Source organism: Mus caroli, unplaced genomic scaffold, assembly GCF_978045245.1.
Source record: "Mus caroli unplaced genomic scaffold, Mus_caroli_1 scaffold_6, whole genome shotgun sequence".
Taxonomy (NCBI): domain Eukaryota; kingdom Metazoa; phylum Chordata; class Mammalia; order Rodentia; family Muridae; genus Mus; species Mus caroli.
The window spans coordinates 19,352,130-19,368,797 of record NW_028227261.1 but is presented as its reverse complement, the minus strand read 5'-3'; the positions used below and the strand labels follow the sequence as shown (position 1 = coordinate 19,368,797).

General features: G+C 51.5%; 1 protein-coding gene across 1 annotated transcript; it reads right to left on the bottom strand.

Annotated features, from left to right (window-relative positions):
* Window positions 1-13,613: 13,613 nt before the first annotated feature.
* Window positions 13,614-16,016, bottom strand: Fam43b (family with sequence similarity 43 member B). The gene has a single exon (XM_021159202.3). It carries the CDS (start codon window positions 15,485-15,487, stop codon window positions 14,492-14,494), a length of 996 nt encoding a protein of 331 aa, XP_021014861.1. The 5' UTR covers window positions 15,488-16,016; the 3' UTR covers window positions 13,614-14,491.
* Window positions 16,017-16,668: the final 652 nt, after the last annotated feature.

Below are 16,668 nucleotides of genomic sequence, written 5' to 3'. Positions count from 1 at the left end.
CAGTGCAGTGAGACACTGCTTTTCCATAATTCATAGCTCAAGGAACACAGAGCTTTGTTCTCCAGGATGATGGCCGTCATTGTCAACTTCCCACAACCTAGAATCCCTGGAGAAGTGAGTCTGTGGCACATCGTCTAGCTCAGGTTGGCCTGTGGGCATGCACGTGAGGAATTTCTTCTTAATTGGGGTAGTGGAGGTGGGGAGACCCATCCATCAGTGGACTGCATATTCCGTGTCTGGGGCTTGGACTGGACAGGCACAGAGAAGAGATGAGGAGCAAGCATTCACGCCTTTATGTCTCCACTCTTGACTGACGTGACCAGCTGCTTTGGTTCCTGCTGCCCAGACTTTCTCACAGCGATGGACTGTAACTGGGAATAGTGAGCTGAATAGCCCCAGTCTCTGCTGAGGTGCTTTTTGGCCTGGTATTTTATCACAGGGACAGAGATGGGAATGGGGCACTCCCCTTCTCAAGACCATGGCCTCTGCTTCTTTAGAGGTCCTAGTAGACTAAATAAATAAATAAATAAAACCTAGATTTCCATCAGAGTACCCCCAAAGAGTCACTGGTCTGGACGTTGAGACTCAGATCTGGCAATTGTGTATTCCTTACACTTGGTTGAGCAGAGGGAGGGGGCGGGGGATAGCTCTGGGATGAGTTCTAGGTCGGCATAGTAACCAACTCTTCCAGATGAAAACACAGAAAAATCTGCCTCTGGACACTCTGAAGCTCCCCGAGTGCCATCACCTTCCTTGACTACTTGTAAAAATTAATAGGGGGTGACATCCCCTCAGCATGGCTGGCTCATGCCTGCCTCGGCTCCCTCCTGAGTCAAGTGCAGATGATCGATCCATGATGGCAAACCTCAGATTGTGCAGGTGGCGTGCTGAAGGCCAAGGCCACGGAGGGGGAGTGGAGGGGAGGTTGTTTGCTGCAAGGCATCCACTGCCAACACTTCCTGACTTGTCACACTCAGATTTCTTCTTGCTAGTGCTAACCTTGATTCTTGATTTCAGTCTCTCTCTCTCTCTCTCTCTCTCTCTCTCTCTCTCTCTCTCTCTCTCTCTCTCTCTCTCTCTCTGATGAGGAGGTGTTTCCTGGCTGTCCTGGAACTCACTATGTAAGCCATCGTGGCTTCTAACTCACCTATCTGCTTGCCTCTGCTTCCTAAGGGCTATGATTAAAGGCGTGCACCACAGATGAACACAGTTCTCATTAGATTGACCTTGGCTCTGGCGACACCACTTTGTGATGCTTCCATGGAGATCTAGGAAGAAATAGTGGGGTGGAAATGGAGGTTGTGATGAGTGGGCTGTAAGCAGACACCAGACAATCCTGCTCAGTCCCGTCATGCTCCACCCCGTCCTCCCCACCCTCCTACACCCCCACTCCCGCCATCATGGCTTCTTGTGCTCTAGATGCTCACGGGCTGGAGAAGGCACTTCCAGGTACCCAGGTAACTAGGACTTCTGCTTCAATGTGGCTTCTGTTCAGAAGAGCAGAGGATTCAAAAAGGGACTTGAGTGTCAGTCAGGGAGAGGTGCCCTGTGGCAGATGTGATCTGGTTCCTCTGTGGCAGCTACAGAGAGATGGCCCCTGGTGCCAGGTCGGTCCTGACTTCTCAGTGCTGGGAAGGGCCGTGATGGATTCATGTCCTGGCAGCTGTCCAGAGCAGGGAGGTTCTGGAGTTGGTGGCAGTGGTGGCAGCTCTCTTGTCTGGCTGGTTCTGCAGTGGAATCTAGAGGTGTTCCTGGTAACTCAGCATCAGCCCACCTCTTAGCTTTTGCCTCTTAGCTTTTCCCATGCGTCTACAGCCAACCTCATTACAGTGAGGCACGGGAGCCTCTGCACCTGCTGGGTGGACAGGGATCTGCATCAGGGCTCTGAGCTGGGTGGACGGGGATCTGCATCAGGGCTCTGAACTGGGTGGACGGGGATCTGCAACAGGGCCCTGAGCTGGGTGGACGGGGATCTGCAACAGGGCCCTGAGCTGGGTGGACGGGGATCTGCGGCAGGGCCCTGTTCTTTAGCTTCTCTTCACTCTCATCTTGTCTTTTTCTACTTTTTTTTTTAATGAAATGGACATCTTTTCTTTAAATTACTTAAAAATTGATCATTTTTCTGGGCCAGTAAGATGGCTTGGCAGGCACACGCATTTGTCTCAAAAAAATCTGATATCCTGAGCTTCGATCCCTAGAATCTCTGTGGAGTTGGAATGAGGGAACCAACTCCATAAAGCTGGTGGGCAGCCTCTTGCAGGCAGCCTCCTCCCCTGGTTCCAGGGCTTGGGTAGTAAGACTGGCTTGCTCTACTACTGCCAGGGATTCCCCAGCACCAGGAATCCATGTAGACCAAGAATTGTACATAGACACAAATTATAAATAGTATATATATCTCATATAATCACACATATATGTGTATTGTTATAGATTATATTATAATATGGGGTATATAGTATATAACATTACGTGTACATATTCATATATATTACATATGATTAAAAACACACAAACACCAACAATGAAAGCTATTTCTTTGTATTCTTCTAACATTACCCATAATTATTATATTTCACATTTATGATAGTTTCTCTAGCTATTTCTATTCTCTCTCTCTCTCTCTCTCTCTCTCTCTCTCTCTCTCTTATTGAGATGTGCTCTCATGTAAGATCGGATGGACTCGAGCTTCTTATCTCGTTTAAGTTGGCCTAGAAATGTTTAAAAAAGATTTTATTTATTTACTTATTTTTATTTTGAGTTAGTACCTCACTATGCCTCCCTAAGCTACCTGGAACTCACTATGTAGTCAAGGCTGGCTTCAAACTTACAGAGATCTGCCTGTCTCTGCCTCCTGAAGGCTAGAATTAAAGGTATGGACCACCGTGCGTGACTTGTTTTTTTTTTTTTTTTTTTTTTTTTTTTTTTTTTTTTTTTTTTTATCTTATGTATATGAAGAATGTTTTGCCTGCATGTCTGTGCATCATTTGTGTGTAGTGCCCTTGGAGGCCAGAAGTGGACATCAGAGGCCCCGGAACTATAGTAATGGGTGGGTGCAGGGGACCAGGTTGCTGCTTGGAATTGACTCTGGGTCCTCTGGAAGAGCAGGCCTCTGAACTGCTAAAGCAACACTCTAGCCCAAGAAGTGAGTTCTGATGATCTACATGCAACAGGCACTTCTTAGACACCTTTTCAGATAGCGATGCTCTGAGCATACTAAGCAGGAAAGGTTGTAACTATTTAAAGAGTGAGTTAGACTGGCATCCTGGAAGCTGCTGGGCCAAGCATGAGGTAAGTGCAGGCATAGCTGTTTGCAGGATAATGTGTCAAAGAACGACTGTTTTGTGAAAATAAACTGCAAAACCTGTATCGTGTGCTCGTGGGGGGTGTGGTGTGGTGCGGGGAGGGCGGGGACAGGCTGTAATATCAACTGTGTAGGCTTGTGCGTGCTGCGGTATGGCAGAATGGGACATCAGCCTTGGCCGGGAGTAGGGCACTCACTTTTTCTTATATATTTGCTATTTCTCTTTTTTCATGATCTTTGGAGAGGAATTTAATGGTATTTAATAGATCTCTAAGGAGTCTAACATCTGGGGCTGCATCCTGTCAGACAGATACTTAACCTCTATCAGGGCCTTGGCTGCTGCCTAGGCGATGCCCATGGCTAACCTGTTTAAGGCAGATTTCCCAGGATTCACCACCACCTACGCCTAAGTGGGAAGAATTGGGTGGTCAGCCAATGGGATGAGGGCCTCCGCTGATGTGGTAGGTGGGATCTCTGGGTCTTCTGTGGTCTGGAGACTGAGTAAGACAGAGAGGGATGGGAGGCTGTTCTTTTTGATCCCCTAGCTGACAAAGGCTGCTGGAGGATCCCATTGGGTCCCTAGGGACAGGCGATCACAGGCAGGATTATGGCTGAAGGCCGACCACTCCACCTGCTGAGTCCTTTCCTGCCTTCAACTGCAGAGGCAGCTCGGGCCATTCCTCACATTGCGGACAGATGCAGAAATACACCACCCCCTTCACAAGCCTGTTGTGAAGAAAAGAGATGGGGGAGGGGGTGGCGGGAGGGGGCGTGGTGCGGGAGGGGGCGTGGTGCGGGAGGGTGTGGATCACCTTTTCCAGGTTTTCCATCCCTCTCCTCCAGGAAATCCCTGCTACTTCTATTTCCCACCCCTCCCAAGGTCTGACCCCACCCTCGCCCCAGGTCTGACTCCACCCCCTCCCCAGGTCTGACTCCACCCTTCCCAAGGTCTGACTCCACCCCCTCCCCAGGTCTGATTCATTTCCTATTCAGTTAGTTCTGTGCAGCAGATAGAAAATCCTTCAGCCTGAAGTGGTACTGCCCAGCCTCACTCCAGCTTTCTTCTGATTTATTTATGTCGTAAGTTTTTGAGACGGAGTCTCCTGAAGCCAAGTCTGACCTCAAAGTCACTGTGTAGCTTCAAGGTGGATATCCGTGAAGTTCTGATCTACCTGCCTCCAGTGGATGAGTGTCGGGATTACCGACCCGGGCCACCACGATTAGCTCAGCAGTCTTGTCTTAGAGCTGTTTTAAAGTCCTTTGGTAAGCCATCTCATAGGGTGGCCTGTCTGAATATTCTCTAAAGTAGGGCTGCTGGGGTCACTGCCCCCAGAAGGGATCCACTGAGCAGTCTGTGATATGGGTGAGGCGGTGACAGATCGGGAGTTGTGAACACCTATGGGAGTCACTACTGGTTGTCACCTTGGCAGGCTCTAGACTCACTTAGGAGACACACCTCTGAGCATGTCCCTGAGGGAGTTTCTAGACTGGGTCAGTCGTGGTGGGGGGAGAGACTGTGGTCGATACAATGCCATGGGCTGGGGCTGGGACTGTGAGCCCGAATAAACCCGTCTTTCCTGGTTGTCGTCGTCATGGTAACAAGACAGTAAGCAATACAGCATTAAAGGAAGCCTGTCTACAGAGAGGAGACTTTGAAAGTAGAAGAGGGGCAGCTGGGATGGAGAGCAGGTACCCCCAGGAAGAAAAGGGGTCTGGGACTTCTATATCCTATGGCTGGCTGGGTATCCTATAGTCAGTCATGTGTCATACAGGCCCTGAAACCCTTTAACAATCTCCCTTTTCCAAAATTGCCATTTGATGATAACTGGAATGATAGGTGGGGCTGGACCCTCTTAGTCATAGGAGACAGAAAGCCTAACTCATACTGATCTGGGAGGGGTAGGGTTGGGGGGATGTAACTTACTGTCTTAAGGAGCAGAGAACTCAGGACTTGAACAGGGTTGGTTAGAACCAGGTTTGCCAGGGGACTTGGTATTGTTTCCTCAATCTCCCCTCTTCTTAGCAGAGGTACTCCCTTCTACCCTCTCAACAACTCTGGCAGGAAGTGAGCATCTCTTTCCCCAACAGTGTCAACAAAAGTCCAGGGACTAAGCTCCCTGAGTACCGAATGTGACCCCATACCATTACAGAGTGAATGTGAAGTATCCACCACAGGTTCACCTGTTTGAACATTTGGTCTCCAACTGAGTGGCTCTGTTTCATGAGGGTTATGGAACCTGTAGGAATCAGAGCTTTACTGGAGGAAGTGGGTCAGGGGACAGCAAGGGGGTGGGTCAGGGGACAGCAAGTGGGGGCTTAAGTTTAGAGCCTGGCACTATTTCCTGTCCAGTTTCTGCTTCCTGTTCCACTGAGATGTAAAGAAACAGAATTTACAGTCCACGCTCCCATTCCCACAGAGCCCCTCCCCTAAGTGGACTCAATTCTTTCACATTGTTAAACAAATAAACCCTTATGCCCCAAAGTTATTTCTTGTCAGGAATTTGGTCACGGCAATTCGAAAAATGATTAAAATGATCAGCACACTTGCCCTTTTCTGAACCAATATTAATGGTTAGGTCGGTGGATGTGTGGACTGGCCAGGACTGGATGCTGTAGCCACCTCTGGAACCCATGCAGAGTCTGCACTCTGGAGCCACAGAGGCTGAGGGTGGGGGAAGAGTGTGCTCCTTAAGTCAAGGTCAGCTACAGGCTACGTTAAACAAGGCTCCATGGGTATCCGACACGCACCTTTAATCCTAGCACTGGGGAGGCAGAAGCAGGTGGTTCTCTGAATTTGAGGCTAGCCTGGTCCATATAGCAAGCTCCAGGCTAGCTAGGGCTACATAGTGACTCATTGAGATCCTGTCTCACCCATGTCTGTGATGGTACATGATAGAAGCTCATTCTGGTGGTAGTGGGCTCAGGGCTGGTTGAGTCTCTGCCATGCTCAATGTATGGCTTCCAAGGATGCCCTGGGCGAAGGCACCCGGCAGGCAAGCCTGCGAATAAGGTAAGCATTAGGTACATGATCCAGGTCCAAGAGGCGCACACACTGGTCTAATGACCTAATGCAGTTGTGTGACCACACCCTTTAGCTTGTGAGAAGAGGAAGCAGCTTCTACTACAGACTGGAAGAGGATGGAGCTGGGCAGGTCAAACAAGAATCTACTGTTTTAGTCACCTTTCTGTTGCTATGAAGAGACACCATGACCACAGCAACCCTTATAAAGAAAAACACTTCATTGGGGCTGGCTTCCAGTTTCAGAGGTTTAAACCATTATTGTCATGGAGAGAAATAAGGTGCACGCAGGCAGACATGGTGCTGGTGAAGGAGCTGAGAGTTCTAGATCTTGATTTACAGGCAGCGAAAGGAGACTGTGTTCCACACTGGGCATAGCTTGATCATATACTACCTCGGGGCCCACCTCCACGGTGACACACTTTCTCCCACAAGCTCCCAATAGTGCCATACCCTATGATACAAACATTCAAACACATGAGTCTATGGGGGGGGCAGCGCCATTTCCATTCGAATCACCACATCTACCATCCCTTCCTGCTAAAGCCAGAACACTTGGTCTTCTTTCCCAAGGGTTCCCAGCATACAGCAGTGTTGGCCTCATCTTCCTAGCTAGGGTCCCTTTGATGAAAGTTATGATCCCTGCCTGTCCCTGACACTTCTGTCTAACTCCCGAGAGTCTGCGTATTAGGTGATTTCCTTATCAATGTGACAGAGACAACCAAATGGAGGGAGGATTTATTTATTTATTTTTTTTTTAAAGATTTATTTATTTATTATATGTAAGTACACTGTAGCTGTCTTCAGACATTCCAGAAGAGGGCGCCAGATCTCGTTGCGGATGGTTGTGAGCCACCATGTGGTTGCTGGGATTTGAACTCTGGACCTTTGGAAGAGCAGTCGGGTGCTCTTACCCACTGAGCCATCTCACCAGCCCGGGAGGATTTATTTTAGCTCGTGATTTTGTAGGATTCGGGCCGTCATGGTGGAGAGTGCTGTGGTGGAGTGTTAGTTCACATCATGGTGGTATAGGCAACAGAGAGCAGAGGGGAATACAGGAAGGAATCAGAGTGATTGACGGTCCTAGTGACCTCTTTCCTCCAGTTAGGTCCCCCCTCAAGACTTTTACCCCCTCCTAATAGCACAGCCAATGCATTCACTGGTCAAGTCAATCCAAAGGCTCTAACTTTCCCTATAAACACCACAGCAAACACCCAGAGGTGCACGTCCCTAACATCCTCTGCATTTTTTTTTTCTTTTCTGTTGTGTTTTGTTTTGCTTTGCTTTGCTTTGTTTTTGAGACACAGTTACTCTTCATTGCCCTGGCTGTCCTAAACTCATTCTTGTAGTTTTGTAGACCAGGCTGGCCTCAAACTCAGCGATCCACCTGCCTGTGCTTCCCAAATGCTGAGATTAAAGGTGTGAGCCACCACCACCACCCTGCTACCCTAGGTTTGTCCTAATCTAGTTAGGTTGTCAATCAAAATGAACCATTACTCAGTGTGGAGGTCATAGCCCCTATTACTTTTTTCCCCTTCTAATTGCTGTGATAAAATATCATGACCAAGGCAACTTATAAAAAGAAAGTGTTTAATTTGGAACTCATGGCTTCAGAGGGTTAGAGTTCAAGACCATCCTGGTGAGGAGCATGGCAAAGGCAGGCCTGGTGCTGGAGAAGTACTGAGAGCTCACATCACAAACCACCAAGCCCAAGGCAGAGAGCACATGGGGAATGCCAGGTGTCTTTTGAAACCTCAAAGCCGTGCCCCCAGGGACACACCTCCTCTAACAAGGCCACACCTCTTCAGCCCTTCCTGAAGAATTCTATCACTTGGAGGCCAAGTATTCAAACATGAGTCTGTGGGAACTGTTCTTCTTCAAGGCACTAAAAGAAGGAAGGGTTTATCTGGCTTACAATTTGAGACGGATACAAGTCTCTCATGTCAAAGGAGTTCAGCAGCAAGCAGCAAGCATGGTGACTGGAACCTCAGGCAACGCAGTGGGGATAGCACAGGGTTATGACAACGCAAAGATCCCCTCCCCCACCCATAAAGCCTTACCTCCTAAACCTACCGTAATGGTACCATGGGCCGGGGCTTGTGTATTCATTCAAACACCTAAGTCTATGTAGGACAAGCTCATTCAAAGCACCACATGGTCTGGGCTCATTCATTCATTCATTCATTCATTCATTCACATCTGAGTGCTCGCGTGTATGTGCCATTGTGCTGGGTGCTAAGATGAACAAGATGGGGAAGAGCTCTGCAAGTGTGAGGACCAGAGTTCAGATCCCGTGTAAATGCCATTTGGGTGTGACAGACCACACATAATATACAGCCTTGGAGGATAGAGACAGGGGGTGGTGTCTTAGTTAGAGCTTCTATTGCTGTGAACAGACACCATGACCATGACAACTCTTATAAAAGAAAACATTTCATTGGGATTGGCTTATATATAGTTCACAGGTTCAGTCCATTATCATCATAGCAAGAAGCATGGCAGCACACAGGCAGACGTGGTGATGGAGAAGGAACTGAGAGTTCTGCATCTTAATCCAAAGGCAGCAGAAAGAGACTTGAGCTTAAGACCTCAAAGACCGTCCCCAGTGACACACTTTCTCCACACCTACTCTAGCAAGGCCACACCTACTCCAACAAGGTCACACCTCCTAATGGTGACACTCCCTAGAAGCCTATTGTAGCTATTTTCTTTCAAACCTCCACACCAGGGATCCCCAAGGCAAGCTGGATAGGAATACTAGTTAGTTGGTCTAGAAAACTCTGGATTCAACTAAGAGACCTTGCCTCAAAGAATAAGGTGAGAGAGAGAAAGATAGAAGAGAGTTCCTGTCATCAGCATTACACACACACATACATGTGCACGCATGTGCTCAGGTGCACTAACATCACACATACATACACATGAAAAATGTTAAAGATATTGGATCTGACATCTTGGTGTTCTGATCAGAGACTTGGCATCTGATCCTATTTGAGTTCTGCCTTAGGAGAGTTCCAGGTAAAATGGTACCAGCCATAGCTTCCTCAAACTGAGAGGTACTCCAGTATACAAATTACATTATCCTCCAGCCATCTAAGAAGCCAGCTCACCTGGAAATGGCAAATGGAGGCTCCAAACGCCTTTCGGAACCTGCCTGAAGTCACACAGCTATCAAAGTCCACCAGGCTGGCATTCAGCTTGTCTCAATCACTCTGAGCTCAAGTCGACTCCCTGTGGACTAAACTAGAGGCAGCAGATGTCCAGGTGGCCATTCATTCCTCTGCCCATCAAAGTACCAATCCCAGCCAGTGAATCTGGAAGGCAAGTAGCCATCACCAGGGGCTGCTCTGCTCTGGGAAAGTCAGCTCTGGGAGTGGGGAGAGCCCAGCCCAGAGAGAGGACCCTGACCTGGGGCTTTGGAGAGCTGAGCAGACCTGTGGGTAGCGGCTTTATTTAGGTTGTGGGTCTCCCCAGGCACCATCTGGCTGAACGGGGCAACTGAGGATATCTGTCCGTATCTCCTGGCAGAAGCTTGGCAGAGGGACTGTCCCTCCACCCACTTGGTTTCCTAGCCTACGGTGGCTCTTCTGTCTGGCTCACTCATTCATATGTTCATTCAGCAGATAACTGCTGAGCCCCACCAACTCTCAGCCCTACTGTGGACAAGGATGTGCAGACATGAAGGTTCAGGAGTAGGATGAACGTGAGGAGACATTCATGGTAGTTCAGGGACCATGGGGGAAGCAGAGACCAAGCCCTGGGTTGAGTCTGAGGGCAGAGATCTCCACTAGTATGGCAGGAGCAGAGGGACACGGGTTGAGGAAATTTGCCAACAGGTGGAGCTGGGCCTTGAAGGATGGATTGGATTGAAAAAGGAGGTCAAAGAGAAAAACATTCCCCACAGCTTGAGCAACAGTGCAAAGGCCTAGAGGCAGGAGTGTGCTCTATGGAAAACCAAGGAGCACTATGTGAGCGCACACCTGGGAGCCAAGATGGCTGGCTGGTTGGCCCACTGACTATGTATTGAGCTATGAATACATTGATCATATATGAATATGAGTCACATTGATCACTGGTCAGCCCCTCTGGAGCAATCAGGAGAGATGGATTTAGGCCCCACAGTTCCCAGGAGAGTTTTGTTGCCAGACTCACTAGGGGCAACACTTGCCACTTTTTACTGCTATACATAAAGTGCTCCCATAATGCATCTCTAGCTGGGTCAGCCAACAGGCCCAAGCCTCAGGCTAGAACATTCAGAGGAAATTCCATCACTTAAGAAGAGAAAAATCTGCCAGGCATGGTGCCACAAGCAAGAATTCCAGCACTTGGGAGGCAGGGGCATGAGGATCTCTGGAAGTTTAAGGCTAGCCTGGTCTCCATAGTGAGATCTCCAGGACAGCCAAGACTAACTAACACAGTAAGACTTTGTCTCAAAATAAATCCGTTTTTAAAAATTGTAGATTCACATCATTGACATCATACAAAATATGGGCTCCGGGCAGTGGTGGCGCATGCCTTTAATCCCAGCACTTGGGAGGCAGAGGCAGGCAGATTTCTGAGTTTGAGGCCAGCCTAGTCTACAGAGTGAGTTCCAGAATAGCCAGGGCTACACAGAAATCTTGTCTCAAAAAGTCAAAAACAAACAAACAACAAAATATGGACTTGGTGGTCGAATACTACCTTAGTATGTTTGAGCCCCCCACCTTCTTGTAGTTAGAACAGGATGGCCCCCAATGGAGGAGCTAGAGAAAGTACCCAAGGAGCTAAAGGGATCTGCAACCCTATAGATGGAACAACAAAATGAACCAACCAGTACCCCGGAGCTTGTGTCTCTAGCTGCATATGTATCAGAAGATGGCCTAGTCGGCCATCAGTGGAAAGAGAGGCCCATTGGTTGTGCAAACTTTATATGCCTCAGGACAGGGGAATGCTAGGGCCAAGAAGTGGGAGTGGGTGGGTAGGGGAGTGGGGGGGAGGGTATGGGGGATGTTTGGGATAGCATTGGAAATGTAAATGAAGAAAATACCTAATAAAAAATTTTAAAAAAAGAACAGGATGGGTAAGCCCCTCCCCCCATTAATCCACCCCTTTGTTCCCCACGATGTCTAGAACAGATGGAAGACTTAAAAAATATATATATCGTTTAAAACCCAATAGTCCAGCTGGGTATGGTGGCTCACACTGTTTTTGAGACAGGGTCTCACTATGTAGCCTTGGCTGCTCTGGTCTTGCTATGTAGACCAGGCTGTCCTTGAACTCACCAAGCTCTGCCTGCCGACTCTGACTCCCTGGATGCTGGGATTGAAGGTGTGCATCACTATATAATCCAAGCACTTAGAAGGCTGAGGCATGAGGACTTGTGGTCAGTTCTAGGTCACTTTAGGCTACTTAGTGAGTTCTAGGTTGGTCCAACCCACTCCCAATTCTAGGTTACAAGTAAGGAATCTAAAGATATCTGAGGAGACCAGGCTACCTTCCCCCTGGAGGACAGGGGTGCCAGGGATCTGGGGCAGCCCCAGACACCTGACTCTGGCCAGGTGGCAGCTGGAGCCACGCTAGCCTGTGGTACTTTTCTAGCCTGTGGTACTTTTCTAGCCTGTGGTACTTTTCTAGCCTGTGGTACTTTTGCCTCCTTCTTTACTAGTGGAGGGCAGATGCTGCCCCAGCCATCCTTCCTCCATAGACCTTGGAGATGGGGCTGTAGCAAGGATTGTGCTATTATCCCCAGGTCTTTTCTGGAGAGCATCGCTTGAGGGAAGGGGGATGCTATATTAGTGTGTATGCGTGTGCACTTTGTGTTGGGTAGTTGCCAAAGGAGAAAAAAGTGAAAGACTGGAAGCAAGTCTATAAACTATCACCCACTGCCTGCCCCCTACATTCTAAGCACTTCAGGTGAGACTACCCCAGCTCAGAAGAAGGCTCCCGCAGCCACAGCGCCTAGCCCTGGTACCCACCGGTAGATCCTGTTTAGGCCCTAAACAGAATATCTGCTGTACCATTTGTATTCAGAAGGGCATACTAGTAACCCTGTTACTCTGTGAGGCTATCTTTTTTTCGAGATAGGGTTTCTCTGTATAGCTCTGGCTGTCCTGGAACTCACTCTGTAGACCAGGCTGGCCTGGAACTCAGAAATCTGCCTGCCTCTGCCTCCCGAGTGCTGGGATTAAAGGCGTGCGCCACCACGCCCGGCTTCTGTGAGGCTATCTTAACCAACCCTAGAGGCTTCCTCTGAAGCTCACAATCCTCTCCAGGTGTCACATGTCACCTCTTCTGTCTGATGTGGGGAAAACACCAGCAGAAGCCTTGACAAGTTGTACAGGGGACACGACAGACAGGACATCACTGCTTGATCAGTCATTGGTGTGCAGAGCCAGCCCAGACTTTCTCTAGCCGACCTGACCCTGTGAGGGTTCAGCCTTGGTGTAGTGGCTGCTGTCTCCTGTTCAGAGAAAGCGTGTCACTTTGATCACTAGCGTTGATTAGCTCTGAGACCAGCGCCCAGCTCAACCCAGGGCTGAAAATGTAAGAGCACAAAACTCACTGTCCCAGGGTCTGGACTTCTCTCTCCAGTCTTTCAAAAGAAATCTGGGCTGCTTCCTCTCCTCCCTGAACCAGGTGGGGCTATGGTCTGTATCACAGGCTATGACACACACATGGCTAAAGAGAAGCCCCAGTGGTGGGGCTAAGCTGGGCAGTGGTGGTACACGCCTTTAATCCCAGCACTTGGGAGGCAGAGGCAAGTAGATTTCTGAGTTCAAGGGCAGCCTGATCTACAGAGTGAGTTCCAGGACAGCCAGAGCTACACAGAAAAACCCTGTCTCCAAAAATAAACCCCCCCCAAAAAAATAAATAAATGAAAATAAAAGACAGACAGAGAGAGAGAGAGAGAGAGAGAGCTCGCGAAGCCCCTAACTCAGCACTCCCCCCACCCCACACACAAATGCCCCAGAGAAACTTGCATCCCAGTCCCTGGTGTACAGACATCGTGGGAGGCAGAGTCAGACAGACTGATGGGATAGACAGGGACTGTGGCTGGTGCCGTTTTCAGACAAAGCATATATGTTGCTGCCTCCTCCCCTGACATTCTGGGGACAGCTTCCAGCCAGCAAGCCACAAGCCGCAAGCTGGGGGATCATGGGAGGTGGCCACTGACACTAAAAGGGGGCATTTTCTGGGCCCTTCTCCTGTCCTTGGGCTATGTGATGACAATCTCATCCCCAGCAGGGCTGGCAAACACAACACAGGAGGGGTGACAGGCCTGAAAAAGCAGATTTACTTTATTTACAACGATCAGTAGATGACATAGATCTTTGGGTTTTGATGGCCTTGTGGAGACACCTGGGCAGGGCTCACCCCGGTCTCCTTGTTAGTACCCCCTCCTCCCTCAGCCTGCATGTGAATCCAGCTGTGGTCGGGACCTGCTTGCTCTGAAAGCCTAGGCTTGTCTGGGACATGGGTCCTTACCTCCTTTGGAGGTTCCATCTTGGTCCAGGATGCAGGGTACTTAGGGTAGACCAGTTCTCTGTCTGCAGAGAGGGGATGAGCAGAGTCCTGTAGGGCAGCCAAGGCAGAGGCTTGGAGAGCTGCCTAGCAGGGCTGTTACCTGTCTCACTCTGTCCTTTGCATGTAGACAGGCCCATCTCAGTCCCCTTTAGAGGTGTAGTAATTGTCCCTGTGTGTACGGGAGCCCTCTGTGGGACTGACCTCAGTTCTCCCCAACCAACCACCACACTTCCTTATCTGAAATCTCTCCAGGGTGGTTCTTATCATAAGGAATAAGAGACCAAGGGCAGGGTCATTACTCCTAACCTAGACCGGGTCGTGGGTACAAACCCACCCTCCAGGGGTTCCCTTTCTAAGAGGCCGTTTTGGGACAAGAGCAGGTTGGTTCTTCTGTGGGCAGAGACTTGGCATATAGCGTTGGGGGCAATTCCACAGTGGTAGGCCAGGGAAACTCCCAGTGTGGGGACGTCTGGACTCCTCTCCACCCCCCAACAATTAAGGGCATATCCTACTTCACCCTGAGCTAGGATGAGGAACAAGGCGACCATTACAGTGACCGCGAGGGCGGCAGGCCAGGGACCAGGGGGGCGGAAGCGGGCAGGACCGAGTTGAACTCCAGGTCAGTCTGCTGGGCCGGGTCTAGGGCCCCGAGTCCTAGCCCTGCGCTCTCAGCGCGCCTGGCCCGCCCGCTCCCTAGAGCCGGCTTTCCAGCGGCGGGGCTGCGCTGGTGGCGGAGGTGCCGGGGCACCCCGCAGGCTGCACGTCCTCAGCTCCCGGGCCAGGCTGAGCACCTCGGGCCGTTCGCGCTGCAGGGCTCCTTCCTCGCTATCCTGGGTGTCCTCCTCCTCCTCCGCATCCTCCTCCTCGTCCTCCTCCTGGATGCTGCTGAGCCGCGGAGCCCCGCGACCGCGCTCGCCCGGCGGAGGCCGGTAAGCGCACTTGGCGTTAAGCAGGCGGCGCAATGGAGCCCGGGGTACCGAGGCGGCGGCGCCCCCGGCACGGAGATGCTGCTGGCGCACGTGGCGCGCATCGCTCTGGCGCTGCAGCCGCTTGAAGTCGCTGAAGGCCGCCAGCGCAGTCTGGTGGAGCAGGCGGGCCAGGGAGCGCGCCTTGTGCGCCCGCGCCAGCAACACAGCGTGGCAGCGCAGCACCACGGCCTTGTGGCGTGCCTGGTGGCGGTAGACCCAGGTGAAGACTCGCGGGTGGCGCCCATCCGCCGCGCAGTAGGTGATGCGCGGCAGCAGGTAGGCGTGCGCCGGTCTGCGGCCCCCCGAAGCCCCGGAGCTGCGTTCGCTCGGCTGCATGCGGATGCCGTGCGGACCCAGGGTCAGTTTCATCTTCGTGCCCCCTCCCGGCCCGCAGCGCGCCCAAATCCTGCCCACGGCGTCGTCGGTGCAGCCGTCGCCCTTGGCATGCAGGGTGACGGCGTTGCCCAGGTACCACACGGTGTAGGTGGGGTCCTCCTTGTTAAGCTCCACTTTCTGGCGCCGGCTGCGGAACACGCGGCCCAGACGCTCCAGCGGCCAGTCCGGTAGCAGGTCCGGGCAGGAGCGCAGGAAGCTGGAGAGCAGCGACGTGTAGGCGAGCCCGGGGCTCAGGCTCTTCGCCTTGCGCTTGGCCTCGTCCTCCACTAGCACGAATTTGTTCCGTCTCCAGGGCAGCATCGCGGCGGCCCAAAGGGCTGGGAGCGCGGGGAAGCTCACTTGGGTCCTGGGAAGGCCAAAGGCGCTCAGAAGCCCACTGCCCAGGACTTGCGACAAGCTGGGCGGCGGCCGAAGACAGTCCTTGCGAGAGATGCCCAGTATCCGGCGGGGCTGGCTTCGCAGATGCCCGGTGCCCAGCCAGGCTGTCCGCTGAGATGCCCGTGCGGCTGCTTGATCGGCTCGGAGCAGCTTCCCCCAGGAATGACTCCAGCCGTCTGGGAAGCAAGGAGGGACAGGGTTTGGAGCAATAAATGTCCCCAAGGCCCGACTATAGGAGCGATTGCCACTGTCCCTGCCGCCGAGTCGATGGCAGGGACGTCTTTAGAGCAGGGGCTGGTGGTTGCTGGATGAGGTGGACCAAGAGCACCGCTGCGGTGGGGACTCCTTCAGGCGTCGCGGCTCCACCTCCCTTGGCTGCCTGCATCACCGGGCGGGACCGCTAGCTCTCTTGTCCCCTCCCTCTCCCCCGCCCCCTCCGCGCAGACTCGCGCTTCCCAAGACCCAGCACAGGCGCGTTGGAACTGTTTTAAGCTTTATCATTGGAAGAATGAAGAATAGAGGGGCAGCGAAGGAACGGGAATCCCCTAAAATATTGCGGAGGGATTTACGAATGTAAATTTCTCCAGCTTCACTGGTGGACTCCCGAGTTCCCAGGGAGAGCCCCTTCTCTTTCTAGGGTTCCCACCTGCTGCCCCTCACCCACAGAGCGTTCCTACTCGCATCTCTCCTCTCTGAGAGCAGAGATTTGGGGTGGGTTCCTGCTGGGGTTTGGTGCCCTTTGCCTCTTCTGTGCACAGCATAAAGCCAGCTGAGGTGGCCGAGAGCAGAGCAGTGGAAAAGTACTGTCTTTTAGTGAAGCTTTCTCCCAGGTTCCTCCAAGGTCGTGGACTAGGCCGCTTCCCCTGAGCTGAGAGACTGACTGGTCGGTCACACCACCACACCAGCAACCCCTGGTGGTCAGGACAGAATAGGGGAGAGGATTCTTGATGGTGGGAAGGGGTTTCCAGAGCAGACCTGAGACTTGTGGGAACTGCAGCAGGGAAGCTCTCCCTCTGGTCACAGTGCAGCCTCTGGCTCTTTGAAGATTAGACAGATAATGTCCTATCTGCAGAGACCGCCTTTGGGGTTCCCAAGTGCTTGGC

Coding starts and splice junctions, on each gene's coding strand:
- Fam43b (XM_021159202.3), bottom strand. CDS start 15,487: ATGCTGCCCTGGAGACGGAACAAATTCGTGCTAGTGGAGGACGAGGCC.